At 51.3% G+C, this 24,960-nt stretch overlaps 1 protein-coding gene across 1 annotated transcript in view; it reads left to right on the forward strand.

Moving 5' to 3' along the window:
* Positions 1-24,960, forward strand: part of ARHGEF10L (Rho guanine nucleotide exchange factor 10 like) — a 124,068-nt gene that overhangs the window by 17,839 nt on the left and 81,269 nt on the right. The window contains exons 4-8 of the mRNA XM_077837219.1: positions 4,146-4,237; positions 5,227-5,310; positions 12,425-12,582; positions 15,728-15,844; positions 20,141-20,249. Coding sequence (XP_077693345.1) covers positions 4,146-4,237; positions 5,227-5,310; positions 12,425-12,582; positions 15,728-15,844; positions 20,141-20,249 — 560 coding nt within the window. The remainder of the gene's footprint in view (positions 1-4,145; positions 4,238-5,226; positions 5,311-12,424; positions 12,583-15,727; positions 15,845-20,140; positions 20,250-24,960) is intronic.

Consider the following 24,960-nt stretch of genomic DNA (forward strand, 5'->3'; position numbering starts at 1 on the left):
CAGGGAAGGCTCTCTGGATGCCAGCAGAGGATTGAACCGGGAGCTGCGGTGATGGGTCCCCTGCCAGGCCCGGAGAGAGGGGTCTGATTTCTGTGCTGGCATGCGTTGTAGGCTTTTCCCCGAGGAGAGCAGGACACTTGGCTTTTCTCTAAAGGTACGTGAGGGGGCAGGTGCCCCTTCCCGGGAGAGTGGATGGCCGCAGCAGCAGAGGCTGCGGGGAAAGTGTATACCCTGCCGTCCTGTGCTGACCGTCCAGGTAGCTGTAATGGCAGCCATTGCTAGGCCCCCTGCCACTGCTGGGTAGGGACTTACTCCTTTGGTGTTCAGAGGAAGGGCATCCAATAGGGGACTGTGTTGCTGGGCCCACAAGGGGGCCAAAAACTGGGGAAAATGGAACCCTCCCTGGTGGATCTGTTTTGCTGACAGATTGGAAAGTGGGGACAAGTGAGACAAGGCCTGACTGGAGGGCCGAATGCAAGGCCTAGCCCACTCGGCAGGGAGACGCCATCCCAGATTTGGCTCAGGCCATCGGCGGTGATGAAGTGGGAATTTTCTGTGGTATTTTTGTGGGGTGGGGTGGGGAGCTGATGTGTGCCTCAGTTTCCCCTATATTTTGCATGGCGGGTGGAGGGAAGGTCTAGGTTTGCTCTCTGGACAGCTAGGAGACATGGGGGGGGTGTGTGTGTGTCACTTAGCTGTCTGAGCCTCAATGAGCCATTAAAAAGGACTGTCTGAGAGCCACCCCGTGTCAATGGAAAACCCAAGATGATGAAGGGAAACCCAATCGCCAGAACACTAGCAATCAGGGAGATGGATTTCCCCACCTATCAGCAGGGAAGATGAGCAAAGACTCCAGCTGAAGAACAAAAGACTGGAAGGTGCCAGGTGTTTGTGCGGAGGGGGTGGGGGATAAAGTGCTGGCTTCTCACCTGGAAACTGGCTAAGGAGGTCAGCCAGAGTCTGAACATGGGGCTTGACTCATTACAGCTGGTCTGGGATGACCAGGACGGACTGAGCTTTAACCTTCTTTCCCTGCACTGCCCTAAGAGCTTTCGGATTGTGCGTGCCAGGGGACTAAGGAATGGCTGCCTGTGTCCCTGTATGGTGTCAAGTATCAGGGGGTAGCCGTGTTAGTTTGTATCCACAAAAACAACAAGGAGTCCGGTGGCACCTGAAAGACTAACAGATTTATTTGAGCATAAGCTTTCGTAGGTACGAAAGCTTATGCTCAAATAAATCTGTTAGTCTTTAAAGTGCTACCGGACTCCTTGTTTTTGTGTCACTGTAAATACTCTGGGAGCATTGCGCCCTGAAAGGCTCCTCCCGCAGGAGTCTGGCTTGGCTGGATTCGCTGCCAGGAGCCGTATCGAGAAAGTGGGATTGCTGGTGCCACCGGACAATGTAAAAAGAACAGGAGGACTTGTGGCACCTTAGGGACTAACAAATTTATTAGAGCATAAGCTTTCGTGAGCTCCAGCCCACTTCATCGGATGCATACGGTGAGCTGTAGCTCACGAAAGCATATGCTCTAATAAATTTGTTAGTCTCTAAGGTGCCACGAGTCCTCCTGTTCTTTTTACGGATACAGACTAACACGGCTGCTACTCTGAAATCTGGACAATGTAGGAGGCTGTGGGTCTGCCCCCTGCAGATCTGTGTGGGTTCCGCCCCCCACTACAAGCCAGGGCGTAGACCTGGCCTTGTGACTCGGACGCTTCCCCTGACATTTTATTTACTTAATCAAACCAGGCCCAAGCTGTCCGTCCGAGCTTTAGGCCTAGTGCTGGGACAGTCCACCCACCGCCCTTCTGATTTAAAGCGGAGATGTTAGTGTGTTAGGCCAGGCTATGTGGGGCTGGTCCAGGCTAGCCCTTCATCCAGGTTCGGTTTGGATGCCTCCTGCTTGCGGTGAGCCATGTTCCCTGATGCGAAGTCATGACAGGGGGTGTATGTAGACTCTACTTATTTCACTGTTCCGTGATGGAGATTTGAACCTGGATTGCGGCTTCCCTGCAGGGTTGGGGAGAAGCTGAGTATATTAACTCAGTGCACTATTTAGTGGCCCCAGACGCTGCTTTAATAGTCGTTCAGATAATACCGTGGGGAGAGGGCACAAGGCGCAAATGTGTTTGTGTCTGGAGACTTTATAACCCAGCCCCCTGCTCCCCAGGTCTGAGTTCATGGCCTGGTCTGCCCAGTTAGGTCATGGTCCTGCAGGGCTGGGAGAGCCAGAAACCTTCAAGGATGCCCCCCGGGGAGGGGGCTGCGGGGTCACCATGACACTCCATCAGCAGTTGTCTGGGAAACAGCCGATCTTGCTTGCTGCTCTCAGACATCCTGTTCCCCCACTCCCACTCCAGCCCTCCCTCCCCTTTCCTCAAGGTCCAGCACAGACCTGCCTCCCCTCCAGTACGGACGCAAGCCCCCCCATTCTTGCACTGAGTTTTAAAAATTCTTAACCCCTTCTGTGCTGGATGGTGGGCCCGGTTTGTCTGGCAAATCAGCGGACATCCCTGGGACAGCCTGCTGTTGCCTGCTTCAGATGGCAGATGGGCTTAGGGGATGTGAGGAGGTGCTGGCACCAGTTTGGCGGCTTACGTGAATCTCCAGGAGGATGGAACGTTAGACTGGAAATCTTGCGAGGGGGAGGTTTTTTCTCTGTCTTTTGGTACTTCTGCTGCCATCCGGCACCTGGGGGCCCAGCGCTGCAGCCGGCACATGTGAAAAATAACGGAGGGGCGGAGGGGGACTCGATTAATGGAGCACTTCCAACCTCAAGGGTTAGACTGAAGTTTTGGCTGAAGGTTCTTTATCCAAACCTGTTTGCCCAGCCCTGCTGGGTATGGGGAGGGTGCTGTTTGTTTGGGTTACAGTAGTGCCTAAGGGCCGCCATTGAAATCAGGGCTGTGTTGTACCCAGGGCTGTACAGACATAGTGGGAGCCAGTCCCTGCTGCTAAGAACTTGCAGTTTAGAGGCAGAGAAAGAAAGTATTATCCCCCCTTTACAGGTGGGAAACTGAGGCACAGAAACAAAGTGATTAGCCCACAGTCACGCGGGCGGTCCGTGTCAGAGCTGATCAGTGACTCTTGTTCTTCTGAGTGCCAATCCAGTGCCTTTAACCTTGCTGTTGTGAAATCTGAGCATGTTGGTTCCTCGCTGTATCTGAGACCCCATCCTGGTCCCTTGTCCTGACTGGTGTCAGAGGCCACCAGCAAAGCTTGCGTCTGGAGAAGGATCTTCACAATAGAGGAACTTGGTTCGCAAGCTCTTTGGGGCTGAGACAGCCTCAGTTACCTGTCTGCAGCACCAGGCATGCTGGTGTTAAGGCCTTTAGGTTTTAGCATAATACTGGGAAGAACCAAGGCGGAAGGTAGGTTCCAGCCCTAAGGAGCTAAGAAGCTTGAAAAGGGAAGGGCAGGGGGAAAAGAGAACTGATTCATGATAGAGAGAGAGAAAGCCAAGGGGAGGAGGTAGTGAGCACAGTGCAGTGAATGGGGAAGGGGTGCCCTGTGCCGGGAAAGGTTTGCGGGGAGAGTAGAGGAAATAGGCTGAAAGCAGCCAAGGGGGAAGAAAAGGATACCAGAACGAGAGAGTGAAGCAGCGGGCGAGTGGGCATGTGAGAGACGTGGTGTGGGGGTGGCCTGCTGGGAACTGGCACGACGGAGACCTGCAGTGTAACTGGATGGCATGAGCGCTGGGTGTCAGCTCTGAAGCCTGGTGGGTGCACGTCTAACCAGCCCTGTTTAGGGGCTTGGACCTTGAGAGCTAAAAGCCGTGGGCCTCTATTGTTGCAGTTTACGGGGCAATGCTAGGAGCTGGAAGCAGTAGGAGACTTACTAACCTTTTACATGGACCAGCCACTGGAGGGGGACAAAGACCCATTGTGACTTAGTGCGAATTGCCTGGCATGTCACCCCCTCTTGGTGCAGTTTAGCTGTGGAGGATCTCAGTCTGTAGCCAGGTCTGCAACCAAGCGATTCAGGTGTGGCCATTGCATTTGCTCACAACTGGCCCTTGCTATTCAGGTTGGTGGACCTGGACTTGCTCAGCTTTTAGCGACAGCTCATAGCTTCCCCCAACCATCCCCGTAAACTGGCTGGCTATTCTGCTTGTCTGACCACTCACAGCCTTCTTCCTGCCCTAGGTTCCTGACGGTGGTCAGCAATGGGGACGTTGTGGGCAGCTCCCCCACTGGGACTCGGACCCGCAACTGGAAAAGGAAGAGCATCCGGCGAGGTAGGGTTCTGATGCCTCTATGAGCTGGATGGGATGGATGGAAATGACTCTGGATTCCTTCCAAGAGACTCATGTGTTGTTCGATCAGCTTCGGTGTGCCCTGGAAATGCTGGGATTCCCGCCTCCCCCACACAGATGGAAAAACATGGCTTCCCCATCCCAAATCCTGGCTCTGTTTAAACACTAAAACAGCCCTTTGGTCAGGCAGGTGACTGGGTATGTTTGGGACCATGATGGATAATAACTTAGACTTCAGTGTAGCAGTTACCATGCCATACATAGGGTGTTGAGAACTTGATGGGTTGAAATTGGAGAAGTGTTTGATCCAAAGGACCGATCCAAATTTTGGGTGTTTGGTGATCAGCACTTGGACCTAGATCTGGATTTCACAGCTGGCCTCAATTTGTCTCTTATCTGGGCCAAGTCTCCTGAGCTAAAGGCCCCCTAATTTTGGATTGAGATGCACACTTTGTAGCCCTGGCCTGTTGCTCCTTAGAAAGGAGCCAGGGTCAAGTCATAAAACTCAGATACAGATTTTTGAGCTCTCCCTGCAGAGGCTTCAGAGAGAGGGGCCAGGATCTAGCTTTGCCACTGCGGCATAAAAGGCACTGAGAGCAGTACGCTGAAGGTTGGCTCTGAAACATCAGGTGTTCCAGACAAGACCCACTATTCATTGTATTCTGGTTGCACTCAAGAGGTCCCTTGTGGTAGGCCCTGTGCAGATACCCTGTGAGAGAGAGTCCCGGCCCAGAGTTGACAATCTAAATAGGCAGAGCAGAAAGAACAGTCCCAGAGGTGAAGTGACTTGGCTGCCGGGTCAGTGGTTGAGGCAGGCATAGGGCCCAGGTGTCATGACTCCCAATCTAGTACCCTACCCACTGGCTCACGCTGCCACGAGTCAAAGTGGGGTGTAGCTGAAGCTCATGGTGAGTTCTCTCCTGGTTTCAGGTTCTTCTCCACAGCTTGCCCTGTGTTGCTTTTCGTTCCAGGTGCACGGTTTGAGTTCCCGGCCCTGGAGGAAGATGTGATCTATGATGACGTCCCATGTGAAAATCTGGACTCGGATCAGTACGGTATGGAACCACCCAGAATTGTGCTCTGAGCAGAGGTGTCTTTCATGCCTTCCCACAGGCTGTCTTTGCCTCTCTTTCTTATCTACTTCCTCCCCTGCCTCTGTCAGCTCTGTCCTTTCTCTCATAGCCCTGCCCATCCAAGGATCTTGGAGCTCTTACATGAGTGTTGGGAGCTGGGTAGGTGCGAGCTCCATTTACAAATGGGGAAACCGGGGCACGAAGGTGATGTGACTTGCTCCAAGGTGGCGTGGTGATTCTGTGGTAGAGGTGGGAGTAGAACCCAGGAGTCCTGACTCCCAGTACCCTGCTCTAGCAAGGCCATTTCCCTGCCTCCTTCAGGAGTACCCTGACCTTTTAGAAGCCACTGTTGGCCTGTTGATTACTTGCGGCTATTGAGTCCTTTCAGCCTGCTTGGAGCTAAATCAGAATCTCTCTGGAAGGAAAGGGCCAGGTCATCAGTTGGGGTAATTAGTGTAACTCTACTGATGCCAGTGAAGCAACACTGAGTGTCTGCCTTGCTGTCTCCTGTCCACCCCTCCAGAGCTGCCGATGGACTGTAGAGGAAGAGGCCCTTTGTGGCAGGTGGAGGGTGACTAGGATTTTACCTCCTCTCTGTGCCACTTTAAAGACATTCCTGGGTAGGGGAAGGGATAAAGCAATTGACTTTTCATGCCCTTAAAATCCAACAGCTCTGGGTCTGTACCCATAACCAGCCTGAGCCGTAAAGGGAAAGGGGGACCCTGCATTTCATTGCACTGAATTCACAAACCCCTGCTTCCTGGGAGATGGGAGTGCGCGGTGGCTTCAAGACCGGAGGACGCAAGGAAGAGGCTATTTGGAGATGGTTTTGTGAGGTCGTGAGGGCCTCTTAGGCCATATCTACCCTACAGCTTATGTCAGCAGAACTTCTACTGCTCAGGGGGGAGAATAAACCACCCCCCCCCCCGAGCGAAGCGCTGGACAGCGCTGTCGGCAGGAGAGCTTCTGTCGCCGACACAGCTACCGCCGCTCACTGGAGTAGTTAAACCAAGAGGAGAGTTCTCTCCCATCCGCTTAGGGCAGCTACATTAGAGAGCTTACAGCGGAGCAGCTGCAAACTCTCCAGGGTAGCCATGCCCTTAGAGTGATGGCTCCCTCCCTCTTCGTTTGATGTTTTGTTGTAGGCGTGTTGCTGCCAGGTTATTAGGGAGACAAGGCGGGTGAGGTCTTATTGTTTATCTTCTCTTGGTAAGAGAGACCAGCTTTCTAGCTTATCCAGAGCTCTTCTTCAGTCTGGGAAAGGCCCTCCGAGCGTCACAGCGAAATACAAGGTGGGATGAATGTTTAGCATAAGTAGTTAGCGCATATTTCTAGGGAGCATTCAAGGTGAAGTGGCTAGTTAGCGCGTCTCCAGTCATGGGGGGAGGGAAAAGATTGTTGTAATAAGCTATAAGTCCAGGTTCTCTATTAGGTCCCTGATTTTTAGTGTCTAGCAAAGTTTAAATTTAAACTCCCAGGCTCATCGTTTGAAGGTGCTGTGCAGGTTTCCTTTGAGGACGAGGACTGAGAGGTCAGATATGGAGTGATCGTTTTGTGAACGGTGTTTGTCCCTGGGTGGTTTTGTCTTTTATCACTTTCCTGTTTGAGTTCGTTCAAGAGCGTAGTGACTGTCTGGTTTCACCCTCATCGTTGTTGCTGGAGTGTTGTCAGTTCCCTGCCATCACTTTCTGTGCTGGGTAAGCTCTAACTGAGGTCTGAAGCATGGCCTAGGGGCTAGAGCAGTGGGCCGGGACTTGGGAGATTTGGGGCAATTCCTGGCTCTGCCACAGTCTCTGTGTGTGACCATACGCAAGTCACTTAGGGCTGAATGCTCAAAAGGAGTTAGACCTTGACCCTGAGCATCGCCAGGCATAATTTTAGGTGCCTGGAAAAATCATGGTGATTCCCAAAGCCTGAGTTAGACGTCTACACTTCTGTACAACGCATGGGGAGAGCTGGGTGCCTTTGACTGCAATTCACACATGTCGGGGAGCTGCCTAAGCAAGTCAGTGGGAGATGACGACCAGAGCAGTGGGAGATTTAGGCTCCCAAGTCCAGGCTGCAGGGAAATGCCTATTTCTGCTGAGCAATTCTGAAGCCAGGAACTCTCTTCAGAGTTAGGCACCTTATGCCATTTTGGGGGTGGGGGCATGTCACCCACCTTACAGCTCTTAGCCCAGTGATTAATGCCTCACCTGGGACGTGGGATACCCAGCTTCAATTGCCCTCTCCACCAGAGGGGCAGAGAGGATTGGAACAGGGGTCTCCCAGCTCTAACCACGGAGCTATGGGATATTCGGATGGAGGCTCCCCCCATCTCGCCGGTTGAAGCAGGCCTCCTGTGGAGAAATAATGACGGAGTGGTTGAAGCAGGAGAACAGGACCCGGGGGGTCTCCCATCTGGATGCCCGAACCACTGGATGACAGAGATTTTCTCCCTCTCACAATGACCCTAAGAAGCTCCTCTTCCTCCGGCCAGGTTTTGAAGGGGCCCAATCTGATAGGCAGGTTCAGGGGGTGCCTGCTAGACAGAGCCCTGCACGCCTGTCTTCCCTGGGTTGGGGGTCGCGCTGGGTCGTAGGTGGGGGATAGGCATCCGGACGGAGAGAGACACGGGGGCTGAGGGAACTTTTACCTTGACAGGTTAGGGGCTGAGTGAGTTTAGGTGCTTAAAATAGGGACTTATGCCCCGTAGTTCTTATGAGCATCCTAGCTCTTACCCTGTCTCAGTGTCCTGTCTGTGAAAAGGGTAAGGGGGAAAGAATTCATTTACCCCTCTCCCTTTTGTCTCTGTTATCTATTTGGATTGTAAGCTCGGGGGCCAAGGACGGTCTGTACCTACAGGTATGTCTGTGTGGCAAGCAACAGCCCACAGCTGGGAATCTCAGAGCCCAAGTCCCCAGACTCAGGCTTGCGCTAATGGTGCTAAAAATGGCTGTGTGGACAGTTCACGCTATGAAACCCACACCCCTTCCCAAGGCTTCAGAGCCCAGGCCTCAGCCCCAGGCTGAATGTCTACACGCCATTTTTAGGACCAGAGCCCCGTGAGCCTGAGTCCATTGCCTGGGGCTCTGAGACGTGCGGCTGCCTGTCATGTAGGCGTACCCTGTTTGATACTGTACTACACGTGATGATGATGACGAACACTCCTTCATCTCCATCCACACTTCCTTTGCCCCTTGATGGAAAGCTCAGGAGGTGGAAATGCAGGTTAATTTCGCAATCGTCTCATGACTGCTGCAGTGATTGTGGGTTTTTTCGCTCCTCCATGGCCAGTTGCACTGGTTAGCCAAAACCAAATCCTCTTCTAGGGAGTTGTTTATCTTTCTGTTTAATAATAGCCTGATGACTGGAATCCTGTGTTAGCTGTCAGTTTAAAATGTCTGTCTGCCTGCATTCCTTCCAATGCGTCTCCTCCTCCTCCTGCGAGCCTGGATATGGAACACAGGTCCCTCCCTGGCTTTAGGAGTGGATGTTCTGACAGTGGAAAAAATCCAGCTGTGTGGAACTGAGCTTTACCACTGGACAGAAGAGCAAGAGACCATCAAAATTTTAGCCTATGGATAGTGCTGTATATTGCAAACGTTAGCGGTCGCCTTGATGTCAGCCTTGGTCTCCATCTCTGGGCCAGAGGAGCAAGGCTGATGGGTTGCCAATTCTGTCACCTGCTTCTGCAAGTAGACGTGTAAATATGGCCATACTTACAGAGTGGGGGACTCTAGCCTGGGACGTGGGGACTCTGGAAGAGGTTTTGGGGGGGTGTGGTGGGTAATCAGCTGAACATGAGCTCCCAGGGCGATGCTGTGGCCAAAACGGCAAATACAATCCTGTAATGCAACAAGAGAAGGCTATTTTCTCTCTGGATTTGGCACCGGTGCGACCGCTGCTGGAATACCATGTCCAGTTCTGGTGTCCACGATTCAAGATGGATGTTGATAAATTGGAGAGGGGTCAGAGAAGAGCCATGAAAATGATTCAAGGATTAGAAAACCTGCCTCATCGTGAGAGACTCAAGGAGCTCAATCTATTTAGCTCAACGAAGAGACAGTTAAGGGGTGACTTGGTCACAATCTGTAAGCACCTACAAATATTTCATAATGGGCTCTTCAATCTAGCAGAGAAAGGTCCAACATGATCCAATGGCTGGAAGCTGAAGCTAGACAAATTCAGATTGGGAATAAGGTGCAAATTTTTAATGGTGTGAGTAATTAACCATTGGAACAATGTACCCAGGGTCATGGGTTCTCTATTGCTAACAATTTTTAACTCAAGATCGGATGTTTCTCTAAAAGATCTGCCCTAGGAATGGTGTTGGGGGAGGTCTCTGACCTGTGTTATACAGGCGATCAGACTAGATGATCAGGATGGTCTCATCTGGCCTTGGAGTCCAGGGATGATGGAGGGACTGTGGGGATCTTTCTCGCTGTTCCAACAGGTGGGAAGGGCTCACCAGAGACAAGGAAATGCAAACAAGAGATAAAATCCTGGCCCGACTGGAGTCAATGGGAAGTGTTGCTGTTGAGTTCATTGGAGGCAGGAGGTCAGCCAAGCTCAGGGAGCTGAGAATGGTGTGGCTGGCCTCTAAGGCCTGTTCCTTCAGCCTGCTGAATGAAAGCTGCACGTCTTTGTGTTGTGCCTCAACTGAGAAGAGCGGACCTGGGTTTAAATATGGCCACATATGCTGGGGCAAGCTTGGAGCTATGAATGGGCCCAGCGGTGCCATGGTAACTCGGGGCAAAGGTTCTGAAAGTTCCTGGAATTTGAGGCTCGGTGGAATCAGCTGGGATGGAAGACCAAGGGGCCTGGCCATCTTCTGCCGTAGCAGGCTCAGAGATGATGCAAGTATATGTCTGTCCTTCACCAGAGACCTGCATCTACAGTAAAGGAATAAGCAGACCTGGGTCCGGTGAAAGCAGGCACATTTCTTCGCTTGGCTACTCTGGTTCTTGTGCAACTAAAGGCGAGATTCCTGTGGTTCCACAATGCACAAGAAACTGAACAGAGGCAGCGTGGGCCATAAGGAAAGCTGGGCATGGCAGCGTGGGCCATAAGGAAAGCTTGGGGATACGGGCGACTTGTTTGCCAAGGAGAGAATACACCTGGGAATGGATTTTTTTTCTTTAAAACTCTGAATTGGGCTCACCTTGCTATTGCCTGACTCTGGGGTGGCTGACGCAGCAGCTGGTTGAGGCAGGGGCTGCCTTTTGATTTTGTGTTTGTACCTCATCACGCATGCTACGGTCGTGATGGGGCTTCGGGGTAGCTACTGCAATGCAAATACGATATAAATAATAATTCTGGCACCACTGCGTTCTACAGTCAGTTGAAAGGGGCTGCATGGCACAGTCCCTGCAGTGTCTCATGGGCTGGGTTTTTATTTCAGACGTGACAGAAATGTGCAAGATCCAGCCCCAAATCCTCTTCCGTGTTACCAAATCTCTCCCTTGGGCTGAAGAGTGGAAACTAGATCAGCTGAAACAGGAAATTGATGGAGGTTTGACAAATGGAAATGGAAAAGCACACTGACAGGCTAAAGGAGGAGGAGGAAAATAGACAAGGTTTAAACACAAATAGTAAATAGGAAGGGGGGAAGAATGGTGCTGTGGTTAGTGGAACTGTTTTTGCCAACAGCGTTCCCCAGGGTGTGGGAATCTCCCAGCGGTGACACTGATTCCTCTGTGACCTTGGGCAAATCACTTAATCTCTCAGGCCCTCCACTCCCTGTCTGTAAAATGGGGTTAACGCTCCTTCCTTGCCCTGCTCTAGTCAGAGCCTCATCTCTTTGGGGAAGGGGCCGTTTGTAGAGAACGGTGGGTTCCCCATCTCCACTGGGTCCTTAGAATCATAGAATCTCAGGGTTGGAAGGGACCTCAGGAGGTCATCTAGTCCAACCCCCTGCTCAAAGTAGGACCAATCCCCAATTTTTGCCCCAGATCCCTAAAGGCCCCCTCAAGGATTGAACTCACAACCCTGGGTTTAGCAGGCCAAAGCTCAAACCACTGAGCTACCCCTCCCACCCTACTGTGCCAGAGATGAGCGATAATAACGTACCCCTCTCCCGCCTTCCCTGATCTTCCTTGAGAAATGCTGCCTCTCCCCTGTGCCTGCCCCGGGGGGACCTCTCTGCCTGGAGTCTTCAGACTCCAGCTTAGGATGCATCAGCATTAGCCACCTGTCTGTCCAATTCCAGGAAGAGAATGAAGCCTTCCAACTGTGGCACAGGTGCGCCCTCTGCTGGGCAGCACCGCCCCACCTGCCCGCCTGCCTACTGATACTGGTCTGTGCTGTGCCTCCTGATTCCACAGTTGCCGACCCGGTGGGGAATCCGCTGTCAATCTTTGCAGCGTCCGAGGCTGCTCCTCATGGGTTGTCATGTTCCCCTGGCACTCTCCGGACTTCGCACCTTGCTTTCCATGGGCCCAAGCCCCTCTGCTCCACCTTCTTTTCTCAACTTCCGGTGACTTGTGACTGGTCTGTCTATGCAACCATCTCCGTTCTCAGAGGGAGAGCTGGCTGCTTGGGCAGAACTGCTAGTCCCTGCTGGCCAAGAGCTTAGTCTTGTCCTTTGGGCACGGTGCTCGGAGCATGAATGTTAAGTGGAGAACTGGCCTGACCCACTGGTCACCTTTCCTGAATACAACACCTGGAAACACAGAGGTTGGAGAGGGGGAAAAGATCACCGAGCCACCTTGTCCCTCTCCACCCTGCCCCAGCCCCCTTGCTGCTTGCAAGATGGCTCCTTTTCTCATCCACTGTCCTGCCTGGTTTGAAGAGATCTAAGCGAGGGGGGTCCCACAAATTTCCTTAGGCAGCGCTCCTCCTCGTTTTCACCCTAGTATGACTGACTGTCACTTGTAGCCATAGATCCAGGAGACTTGCCTAAGTCTGGAGCAATGCCTTCCAAGGCAAGCAAATGCAACGAGATATCTGGGCCTGGGTCAATCCTGGGAACAGGTGGTGTGGGAGGCCGAGAGGCACACTGTGGGTAATGCTGAATTAATTGGGCAGGTCATGGGTTGAAGCAAATGCCTTTTCCCAAGAGGCAACACTGTAGGCCTTTGCCAATGGTGTTCTGTTCTTTTCCCTGCCCCGACAGGGGCAGACAGAAACCTGATTTACGAGGATGGGGCACATCGGGAAGCCGAAGATCTAGGCTGGAGCTCCAGTGAGTTTGAGAGCTACAGTGAGGATTCTGGCGAAGAGGCCAAGCCTGAGGTGGAACCTGCCAAACTCAAGGGGTCCTTCCAGCCAAAGGTAATCGGCACACAATGTGACCTGACAACTGATACAACTGGTCCTGCCTCGATGGCTGGTGTGGGGTGGTGGTGCACTAGTTTGAAATAAAACCTCTGACCTGCTTCTCTCATCAATGATCCAGGGCTGTACTGGTTGGGGGCACTGGATGGCAAACGCTAAATGCTTTGTCGGGCTAATGCCCAGCTGTAAATGTTCGTAGCCCATCCACGGTTAAGGGACTGGTGTATTAATAGCTTGAGGGTAAGCAGCAGACTGGGAGGATGTGAGTGGTGTAACTGTTTCAAATTTGACTCAGCTGAGATATGGGGTGCACTCGGATGGCCTGGATATGAATCCTTTCAGCTTGAATAATCCCCACTGCCTGGGAGAGGGGAAGGGGACTTAGGTGGACCCGCAGAGACTGTTGCCTAGTGGGCAGAGCACTTTACTGGGAGTCAGGAGATCTGGGTTCTATTCCTGGCTCTGCCAGGGGAGACAATGGGCTAGTCCCTGCCCTTCTGTGCCTCAGTTTCCGCATCTCTAAAATGGGGCTAATGGCACTGACTTCCGTTGTAAAGTGCTTTGAGATCTACAGAGGAAAAGCCCCATATAATAACCAGGTGTTCGAGCAGATAGATGGTGGATGGATTTTTAAAAAAAAAAAAATTATTTAACATCATGCCTAGAGAAATTGAACTGGGATAATAAATTAGCTGCTGGTCTCAGATATTGCCTGGTACTGGGGAGGCCATTTGTGGCCTTGTTTGAACCAGGATTCTGCACTTGGCTTAGAGATGTCTCGAAGAGCTGCTGTTTCCTAGGAGCTGAGGCTTTGTTCCAGGCTATCGGGGTATGTTGAAATGTCCCTCTTCCCACCCCCGGCCATGCACGCTAGATCTCATCCTCTTCGAAGTGGAACCCCTGCAACTAGCTAATGGTTCATGATGCAAACGATGTGCAGCTGGCTGCAGGGCTGTTCTGGTGTGCTTGGATGCTCCTCAATGTGGGGGCAGCAAGAACCCCTGATGGGACACTTTGGGGTCCACCCAGGCCAGTAAGGGGTTCAGTCACCCCCTGCATGCAGCTTTGGTTCAGAGCCCTGATGCCAGTAGCATCCACCAGCCTTTGCAGGGTGACACCAGCAGCCCTTCCCGTCCCGAGTCTCCCCAAATCTGTCCTCCCCGAGGTCTTAACCACCAGACGCTGACTTTCCCCTCTGGTGCGTCACCCTCAAAGGTGCGAAACCGGCCCCTCAGACACAAGCTGACTTTGGCCCCTGCATCCACCAGAGACCAGCGTGGGGTGAAAATAAACAAAAGGTTTATTGCATAGAAAAACCACCGATTCAGAGATGCCATAGTTACCGAGAAACGTATCTATGGTAGATAAAATCCCGGTGTTTATTTAGAGACAGATCGGTGCTCTGTCTTCTTATCTCATGATGACCAAGTTCAGAACATTATAAGCTTCCATAAAAGACCTTTCTCAATACACATTGCTTACTGTATTATTGTACTATAAATCAGTTCGTTCAACTGCTCATTTCGGGGGTGGGGGGGTTTAAAGCTTCTGTTCTCCTTTTGGGGTGTCTGAACCCAGAGTGTCCCTTCTCTTCCGTGGTGGGTCGTCCCTCCATCATTTAGAACTGACAGACTGTCTCTCGAAGTGGTTAGTCTTGAAATCCTACCATGGGCTGGCTCCTTCTTGAAAGGGCGCATAGACCTATTACTGGTACTTAATTTTTGGAAGAGGTGTTGGGGCTTAAGCAATTGGGTGCGGGGGTTCAAGCAATTTTTTTTAGTTTCGTAACTGACATGCCAAGCCCAGAGGTGCCGGGGCTATGGACTGCCAAGCCCAGAGGTGCCGGGGCTATGGACTGCCAAGCCCCAGCACAAATTAAGCCCTGCCTAAAGGTGTGTTGTCCATCGAGGTTTTTCCTCTGTGATGTCCTGGGGAGATCCTCTCTTGAGTCCAAACCAGGACTGTGGAGCAATCAGAGAGGAGCCATTGCCCCAGAGAATCCCTCCTGGGTTTTACACTGAGCCCAGTGTGTACTGGAGCAGGACTATGGGGTGAAGCCAGTGCTGGACAGACGCCCATGTGGTGCAGACGTGCACAATAAAACTGTTACGCCTGTTTCTGTTGTATGTTGGTGCTTTGAACTCCCAGTCAGCTGGGACAAGACGCTCCAGCACTCGGACTGTTCCACAGTGCACCTCTGCCTGGGCACTGCAATGAGGGGCGGGACGCAGACTGGGGAGGGGAGAGGGGTTGACTGGGATGGTGGGCACCCGGCAATGCCTCCTGGTGGCCGAGATCTCGCTTGGCACCCTGCATACTGCATGAGCCTGTGCTACCCCTTCCTTCCGCCCCCCCGTCCCGCCCCGCAGCCAGGCTCCTGCGTGCGCTTGCCTCTGTCCCGCTTTGCTGTGTGGTCTGGGTGGGACATGCACGCTGGGCGGGGCGACTTGCTGGTCAGAGCTACGGAGCACTTGTCTTCATGCAGCAGTGGGGCTGTCCCTTGCCTCCTCTCCCCTTCTACCCCCGTAGCGAGTTCCCCTTGGGCTCAGAGTTGGGGGGTGTACTCATGCATCGGGGGCCTTGACATGGGATTGGGACTGTGGAGAGCCCAGTAAATTGCTGAACATAGCGGTTGTTGCCTAGCTGGATCTCTAAAGGGGGGGGCCCAGGACCCACAATCTGGAATGTCCTTCTTCCTGGTGCCTTGGGCGGGGGAGCATCCCTCCTTCGCAGCCCTGCTCCCCCTGCCTCAGAGGAGCTCCAGTAGGTAATGGTCACCATTGCAGACATGGCCTTGGGGTGGGGAGAGCCTGGGCCACCCTTCCGCACAAGACTTCTTGCTATCCTGAGATGGGGGCTAGAAGCCATTAGATTCCCTCTCGCTGCCCTCCAGGGAGCAGGACAAGAGCTATCCACAGCCCAGAGCTCTCCACCCCCTGGTGGGGGTCATGGCAGGCGCTCTCCTCCTTCGGATGGAGGGGACAGGCATGCCCCACCTGCATTCAGTCTGGCTAATCTAGACGGATCACTGGTCCTCTTGTTTTTTCTCCTCCTGTGTTTGGCTGCTTACCTGAATCTCTCTTCTCTGCCTCTCTTCCCGCCTCCTGTTGCTTCTCCTCCTACCTGATTGCTTGGGGCGCAGCTTTCTCCAGACCTGAATAGGCTAAAGGAGAGATACGCCAGGACAAAGAGGGACATTCTGGCTTTAAGAGTTGGGGGGAGAGACATGCAGGAGCTGAAGCAGAAATACGATTGTAAGGTACTGTCCCTCCTTCAGACTTTTTTCCGCCTCCTGGGTTGCATGCTCTCTCTGCACCGCAGTCTCCCATCTGCTCTCTCTCTGCTTCGCACAATTGCTTCCGTTTTACACCAGGCCCACTGAACTCAAGTCTGCATGCGTGCCGGGGTGAGATGCTCTTAAAGGGGCAGAGGCGTGTGGAGCAGTGGCGAGAACTGGGAGTCGGTTCTGTTCCTGGTGACTCCCTGGGTATGTGCAAACCCCAGCTCGAGGAGACCTACCTGCACTAGCTCCGCTCCAGCTAGCGGACTGAACGTAGAAGTGTAGCCGTGGCAATGCAAGGGGCGGGAGGGGCTGGTTGCCCAGAGTACGATCCCGTCCGAGACTCTAGGCAGGTACTCAGGGAAGCTAGCGCCTCACCCTGGGGCAGCTGCACCTCTGTCTCTAGGACGCTGGCTCCACCAGAGCTGGCACGGATCTGTCCCCTCGAGCTCGAAGTGTAGCTACACCCACTGTCTGTGGCCAAGCCCTGTCACCTTCGTGCCTCGGTTTCTGGGAAAACGGGTAGGATGCTTCCCTGCCTCCCCGGGGTTCCGTACCGCATGGTTGTGGCTCTGAAAAGTGACTCTCAAAATGGCATTTCCGTGTTTGTTTTCTTTCAAAGGAGCTTGGCTTCCAAGTAAAACGATGCGGGAGACGGGTTTTATCTGCCAGCTCCCTCTCGGATCTGAGCACCGGGCTCTTTCCTGCTGCATCGTGACCAGTAAAAGGTTCCGCGGATCCAATTTTGCCCTTGGTGACCCCTGTGCAGCCCCAAGGGTCACTGCTTGGAAGTTAATTGACAATCCCAGGTGGCCTGGGATCCCGCACTCCCCTCTGCCAGCTGCACTGGCTCCTGCATGACTGCGGGGACTAGAAAGCAGCGGAGCTTTATTTAAGGGCTTGTCTTCCCTGCAGTTACTGGGAGTCCTCACCCTGCCCCAAGACCTCTTAACTCTGGTGCGCTGGGGCCGTTAGCTACTAATACGATCCCACTGTGCAGGTCAGTGTTGTTTCACAGTGCGGCTCCTTGCTCAAGGGAGGAGGCAGATAGCTGGCGTTAACTCTGCCACCAAGTGGCTGAAGTGGGCAGATGAGCCTGATAGGCGCTGGGAGGAGATCTGCTGAGTAAGGAGGTGCCAATTTTGCACAGTCACTTTTCAGGGCAGAACTGCACATGAGTGAGTTGGCCTTTGTAAAACACTTGCAGACACTGGGTGCTCTGGAGAGTGGATCCCATTTAAGAAGGCACCAGCAGTTCCCACGCAGTGATCCGAGAGCAGTACTTCCTATGCCTTTAAGAAGTAAACCATGTATCTTGGATACCTCTGTGGCAAATGCAGGTGACTTTTATATGGAAGCCGTTGTTTATACGTGCAGAATATTGATCACACTTTGTATTAAAGTTTCCTTTATAAGCAGTTTAATTGTCGATTGATTGTTATAGAGCCCAGTTAGTCAATAGGGTGCTTATAACCATCTATTACACCTTCCTTTTTAACTTTATTTTTGTTTTTATATAAAATATAAACACAGAACAAAACCAAACATATGTAAATACAGGCCCAACAGGGAAGTAGCATGTAAATAACAAAATTCAACGTTCATTATTTTTTATAACCTGGAAAAAATCAAAACCAAACCAAAACCCTGAGGTCATGCAGGTCATGGAGTTCATTCATCAGGTCAGGGACTAAATAGGTCAATGTGAACGTAAGCTATGTTAGCTAATATATACTTAACTGCAGAAATATGCAACCATTTTATGTGTGACCAGGCATCTTCATTCCTCCTCCCTCAAGCATTTCTAGTCAACGGAGTGATTTTTTTTTCCTATGCTTGCGTTACAAAGGTTCACCTGAAAGAGGTCAGTGGTAGAAAATTCCGATTTTATATTGTTGGTCAATTAATTTTGTTTTGATTAACTTTTTTATGTGATAGTATAATATAAAATACAGCATTTAAAATAAAAGTCAAAACAAAAATTCGAAATGAAAAATCAAACCATTTTGTTCTGAAAAGAAGCTTTTTTTTTTTTTTTTTTTAAATGCTTGGAACTTTTTTGAGGGTTTTGTCCAAAATGAATTGTTGGTGAAATTGACAAGTTTCGGGAAAGGTTTTAACTTTGATGAAACCACATTCTCTGACAGAAAATGGGTCTGTCAAGATTTTCCTGACCAGCTCTATTCCGTACCCACCAGTGGTGAGGGCTACAAGTATCTATCTCCTGAACCATTGGGGCTAGATAAAGGTGTCCTGCTCTCAGCAGCGAGTGCGGGTCTGCCCTCTCTCCCTCCCTGATCTCTAGCCCCAGCAGTTTGCAAATAGGCACTTTGCACGTGCAGCTGTTGGATTTTCAGGTACAAGTGCAAAGCTCCTGCGTGTGCAAATAGCTATGGTTCACAACTACCAGGGCAGAAGGTGTTGGGGGAGACTGCCAGATGTGGTAAAAACATGTCCCATAAAATTGTTAATGGTGCTTCTGGCTTGAAACTGAGAAGGGTCTTTAGCAGATCAGCACAGTCTTTTCCCCTTCCATCTGCCCACCCTGAGCATCCCTTCCTGCTTTTAATGTTCACGGGATATCTAACACTCAAGTCTGGTCCCAATCTGTTGGGTCACTACAGGGCAGATTTGCTGTCCCACTTGAATGGCGATGTGCCCCTTGTTGGAGAAGTTCCCAGCAGGCTGCCTTCCCTACAGCCCCTTGTGCAGGGGTGGGGAGTAGGCCTAGCTGGGGTATGCTATGCTCCAGCTATCCTCAGCTGGCACATGATGCCCTGGAGATGGTTGCCAGGTCCCCTGTGAGCAGCCCCCTGTGAGAATGTGTTGCTTCACCATGAACCTGCTCTTCCCACCTTCCCTACGGTTGGGATGCTGGCCCTTTTAATGCGTTGGACAGATCCAAGTGAGGGTCGCATGCCAAAGGGCGGGGGAGCTCCTGAAGGGAGAGGCGTTAAAGGGAAGCCGTCAAGTCAGTAGGATTGCTCGCGTGCAGCTGGCTGGCGACACGTTCCTGTGGCCGGAGCTGGGCTGAGGCTGGTCCCAGAGGGGAGGCGGTAAAGACACCGGAGCGCTGCTGTTGTCTAGTCAGATTGGAAATGGCGGGAGAGGAGGTGGGCAGGCTAGTGTGCCCTATCGGCAGATTGGGAAAGGGGGTGTTTGATCCCGTCTGCATCTGGCCAGGCGGGCAGGGACATCTGCTGGTGGTTTGGTGGTGCATGTGGAGTTGGTTCTTGGAGCTCAGTCCAGTCCAATAGTGGACTGTTTGGCTGGTAGGCTCAGCAGAGAGGCCAAGGACAGACAGGGCCCTGGAGACTGGCTCCTCTCTCCACCCTGGAGCTAGTGCCTTCATTGAGCACATTGGCAGGATATGGGGGGGAGCCTTGCATTGCTGCTGCCCTGCCCTGTGTGTAAACAGGACTTCAGGCACCGGGGCTGTCCATCAGCAGCTGCAAAGGGTTTGATCGGCCTAACCTCGCTCCCGTTGAAGCCAGCCGGAGTTCTGCCCTTTGCTTTGACAGGAGCAGAGTTGGCCAATGCCGTGCGCGTCTGACCATCCCCTCCCCATTACTAAATTCACAAGTTTAAACCAAAAAAGTGGCATTTCCTCTTTTTCGGAGATGGAAAAGATCAGAACTTGCCGCAAGAAACTGCTCGGGCTCCTATGATGGTATCGCTGCCGGGACTCTCTCTAGGTATATAGATCGCACTTTATACTCACGTTTCATCTCTGAAGGGTTAAGAGATGCTTCAGGAAATGCCTGTCAGTTGTTCCAGATTGCTAGAGAGACCTTAGGTTGAGAGACTGCTTATAAACTATCTAGACTATCTAGCGCTGTGCTCCAAGCCAGCTGTAGCATGTACGACTCATGCCTGGAACATGCGAATAACATCTCTGAATAATTTAACCCTTTACAAAGGGATCTTTAATATAAAGTGTGGCTTATTATTTTTTTTAAAGTTGCTATTGGAAGAAATTATTCAGATTCTTTTCAAAGCCATTTCTTTAGGGCCAAGAGGGTGGTCGTTTTCGGTAGCTCCAGTTTAATACCTGAGTGTTGGTTTTGAACGAACGCCTTTTCTCTCCCTCCATGCCCCCCCCCGTGAAGCGTGTTAGCGGTTGGCGTGGGGAGGAGGTGTTGCTCTTGTGTCTTGGAGGTAGAACCGTTCCTAGCAAAGGGGCAGGGAGCGTGGGCTGCTGCTTGCTCTGGGATGGAGCAGCTGGGGCTGGAGGATTGACAGAGATGGTCACTTCTTTGTGTCTCTTCTCCTCAGATGACGCAGCTGATGAAAGCCGCCAGGAGTGGCACAAAGGATGGCTTGGAGAAGACAAAGATAGCTGTCATGCGGAAAGTGACCTTCTTGCACCGGAAAGAAGCCCCAGGTAACTGGCCCTGAGGCGGTCGGTGTCAGGTGGAAAATAACTGATTGTATGGAAAGAAAAATCACAAACTGAAAAAAACAGAAATCCTTGCATTTACTACTAATGATTGGGTGATGGCTATTTGATTTTTTTTCTGCCTCTAGCTTGTGCTTTTTGCCTCCTTTTTGCACTGCAAGCTAAACTCTCTCGCTCTTTCTTGTGCTCTAGCATAGAATTGTTCAGAGCACCTAAGTGACTTAGGCTCTTAAGTGTCTAACGTTTGAAGATGGTGTGAAGTCTTTACCCCTTGCCGAGTGCAAGGCAGTTGTATTAGGGATTCCAACAGTTCAAAGGGGTGGGGGGAAGTTTACACGTCAAACCTTTATATATCCTTTAAAAACTCCCTTTCCTATTTAGTTTTTCTAAACCTATCAAAGCCTTCATGACTCTCAAGCTGGAAATGCAAGCATAAGGCCATTCGTTGAAAGCACCCTTCATTAAGGGCCAGATTTTCCAAAGAACCCTGCTCCCAATTAGGTGCTGAAAAGTAGTGGCCAGGTTTTCAAACAAACTCTGCTTGAGGGCTGTGCTCTTCTGAAAATCTTTGTCTCTTGACGGGAGCTGGTCATCTGGCCCCAGTTCTGAGTGGGGAGTATTTGAAAAATCTGTCCCCGAGGTCTTTTGAAAAGCTGTCCCCTAATAGTCTGAATGTCTAAAGTGTTTATCTTCAGTAGGAGCGGTGGGCACTCGGCACGTTTTGGGAAAACAAAGCCAGATGCTTTTGGCCTAAAACTCGTTTTGGTTAGTCTCTCCTTTTTTTTTTTTTTTTTTTTTAAAAGATAAAAATCACATTCCTGTTTTATTTCATGCATTGCTTCTGCTGCTGTTACTAAGCCAGAAGAATGTGTTGGGGCAAAAACTTTTGCTGGAGTAAGTAGCGTAATGTACTTGGCTGGGTTGGCATTGCTGCCTGCAGAGGATTTGGCCCCTCGTGACTAAATCTGGATCTTCCCCCTGTTATCAGCCAGATCTGTTGTAATCCTGGGTATTGCTGCTTCATTTCCATGGAAACGACTGTGCCAAACCATGTCCCTTCCGTTAGCTTTTTGGCAGCATGTGAAGGAGGAGAGAGGGAACCAGCTAGAGTTTCGGTGGCAGGACCTTATCTCCAGTAATGGGAGGAAAATGCTGAACTGGGGAGTGCTGACATTGTGGGGTGCCCCTTGAGGGCACAGATAGAGTAACTAGCACTGCCTTAAGTCAGGAATATTTAGTAGGGCTGGTCAAAAAGTTTCCATCGAGGTGTTTTCCCTGTGGAAAATAGGGTGTTTGACTAAACAAATTTTCATGGAGAATGTCTAGTTTTTGTCCAATTGTGTGACATAAACTTTCAGTTTCTGTTGAAATGTTCCATGGGTTAGTGATGGAAGAAGCCCCGTTTTCTAATCCCCTTTAATACTTTGGTCCAACCCGTGGCAGGTTGGTCCCAATTGGCCTTCCTGGGCAGTGATCATGGGGAATGGGAAAGAAGTTGAACTTCATGAGCATTCTAGTCTTCCAAAGCAAACTGATCGATCGGTGAGCTATCACCATTGCCCATAGGGATTGAGACTTTCAAAACCAACAGAGGGCACAGGCCATGCAACTCCTATGGAAATACATACCAAGATGGATTCCTGAAGTCATGGAATCAGAGGGTTAGAAGGAACCGCATGAGTCATCTACTCGCCCCCTTGCCCGGATGCAGGATTTGTGTCTAAACCATCCAAGGCAGGTGGCTCTCCAGCCTCCTTTCGAAAATCTCCAGTGAAGGCAACCTCCCTAGGCATCTATTCCATTGTCCTCTTTTTCTTACAGTTTGGAAGTCCCTGGCTTTGTAAATCTCAGCCAAGGGCTATAAAGAGGAGTCCTGGGGTACAAATGGCAAGAAGCTAGCTAATCCCTCTGCTTCAGCTGGGTGTGGCTTCATATTTGACTTTCCTTTAAGATGTCCCATGCTGGGTCAGCAGGCCGCTGGGGTCCATTCAGTGTGCATTTACACAGGAGCTGTACAAACACTGATCAGATGTGCTCTCTGCTCCAGAGAGCTGAGGCCCAGATTTTTAATGGGACTTTGCCACCCAGGTCCTGTTGATTTCAATGGGAGTTAAGTGCCTAAATAACTTTAAAAATCTAGGCCCCTAGGACAGCATGGACAAAATACAAGGCAACAACAGTTCCAGAGAAGGGAAGTGCATGGATTGCTGATGAAGGGTAAGCAAGGAGTCATTGTGGATAGTTCTCTGAAAACATCCACTCAATGTGGAGGGGCAGGCGAAAAAGCCAACAGAACGTTGGGAATCATTAAGAAAGGGAGAGAGAATAAGACAGAAAATATCATTTTGCCGCCATGGTACACCCAATTCTTGAATACTGCATGCAGACGTGGTCGTCCCATCTCCAAAAAGAGATATTGGAATTCGAAAAGGTACAGAAAAGAGCAATAAAAATGATTGGGGGTGTGGAACAGCTTCCATATGAGGAAAGATGAATAAGACTGGGCCTTTTCAGCTTGGAAGAGAGATGGCTAAGGGGGGATAAGATAGAGGTCTATAAAATTGTGCCTGGTGTGGAGAAAGTAAATAAGGAAGTAGTATTTACCCCTTCTCTTAACACAAGAACTAGAGGTCACCAAATGAAATTAAGAGGCAGCAGGTTTAAAACAAACAAAAGGAAATATATCTTCATACAACACACAGTCAACCTGTGGAACTCTTTGCCAGAGGATGTTGTAAAGACCAAGATTATAACAGGGTTAAAAAAAGAACTAGATAAATTCATGGAGGATAGGTCCATTAATGGCTATTAGCCAGGATGGGCAGGGATGGTATCCCTAGCCTCTGTTTGCCATAAACTGGGAATGGGCGACAGGGGATGGGTCAATTGATGATTCCCTGTTCTGTTCGTTCCCTCTGAAGCACCTGGCATTGGCAACTGTCGGAAGACAGGATACTGGGCTAGATGGACCTTTGGTCTGAACCAGAATGGCTGTTCTTATGTTGTTAAGGAATTTTGTCCAGCCAAACAGACTCTGCTAATGCTTCTCACCTTATATAGGGAATGGGGAACACAGGAGCAGGGCTGTGGAGATGGAAAAGGTGCGATATCCCCTGTGGGTTTCAGAGATCCCAGTGGAACTTCCAGAGCAAGGGAGAAGTCCAGTCTCTGCGCTCTGGACTCAGTTCAGTCCAATGAGACGAGCCTGGCATAACGAGCTTTATGAGAGCTGCTGAAGCATGAGAAAGAGGCAGAGACGTTGGGTCTGTCAGAACAGCGTGATCCACCCAGGGTATGGCCACCAGCGATATTTGGGGTTTGATCCCCGGGGTCCATTTGCTTTTCCATCTCCCAAAAGGAGTGGATTCTATAATGGTTAGAGCAGAGGCTGGGAGTCAGGAGTCCTGAGTTCTCGTCTCAGACTCGTTGTGTGACCTTGAGGCAAGTCACGTCCCAGCTTGCTGCCTCAGTTTCCCCATCTGTAAAGTGGGAATAATGCCGAATACACAGGTGTTGAGCGTTTAATTGCTTTGAGATCCACAGCCAGAGGATGCTATAAACAGTGCAGAGGGGTCTGGTTATTAGCTGGGCCCTCTGTAGCTGCAAGGAGAGTGTTACTGTGTCCAAGGACAGGCCATGCTGTAACTAGAGCACGTCACACGTCCTTAAGGGTCTTGGAGAGGGTGATTTAAAGAGCAGGGAGAGGCTGGGGGGAGTAAAGGAAAAGGAGTCTGAGCAGCACGTAGGGTTGTTACCCGATGGGTCGGGACCCAAGTGAATAGCTGCCTCCTGTCCAAAGGAAGAGACGCCCTAGGACACCAATCTAGTTCAGGAAGAACCTGGCTGTCTACCGCCGTCCTATGCCCTTTCCCCACCCCTCCTCCCATGCAGGTCTCCGCAGGCTGATACTGCCTCTGAAGCAAGGGGCTGGGACTCCGCTTCAGAGCCCAGCTGCCTGACCCAGAGGATGAGGTGCTTCCTGAGAGCAGCATCTGAGCAGAGATGGGCTTGATTCGAACTTGAGTGGCGTGAAGATCCGGATCGGTCCCCCTGCCCATCCCTAGCGGTGATTGTGACTCTGGGTGGCCGGGGCCGGAGCAGAGCGACAGCGAGCTGAGCTGCCCTTCCAAAATTAGGGAAGGAAAAAGGTCACCCGGGAGTTGTGAGCCAAGCAGCTGCTGTATTCCTGCAGCCCTCTGATCCCCCTCGTTACTAGGCACCTCCCCTCCCCGTCTCCAGCTGCACAAGCCCAAAGTGTCCCCGGCAGTTGCCCTTCCTCCTGGGGCTATTTATATCCATAAACCCAGAATGGGTGGTGGGGAAGAGGAAGCTGACAGGCAGTGCTTGCAGGAGAATGCAACGGGCAGAATGTGGAGGAAACGGTGCTCCATTGAAAACAATTATATTTCCTCCTCCTCCTCCTCCTCCTCTTCGGTCTCTGCCTCAGGTAAGGGGAGGGTTGTCTCTCTGGGCTTCCCCTTCTCAGGTAGGTTTGGTTCCTGCCAGCTCTGCTCCCCAAACTTGCTCACTCCTTCCTGCTTCTCTCTGCATGGGGTTTGTTGTTCCCCCCCTTACATCCTTTGCTTGGGTTTGATTTCTGAAGAAGCCATGAGGAGCAATGGAAAAAAACCCCAGTGGTCTGCTGCTGGGATCATTCTGTTCAGCCCCTTAGCAGGGTCCTGAGATGGGAGGCTGG

Source organism: Eretmochelys imbricata, chromosome 18 (genome assembly GCF_965152235.1).
Source record: "Eretmochelys imbricata isolate rEreImb1 chromosome 18, rEreImb1.hap1, whole genome shotgun sequence".
In the NCBI taxonomy this organism is placed as follows: Eukaryota; Metazoa; Chordata; order Testudines; family Cheloniidae; genus Eretmochelys; species Eretmochelys imbricata.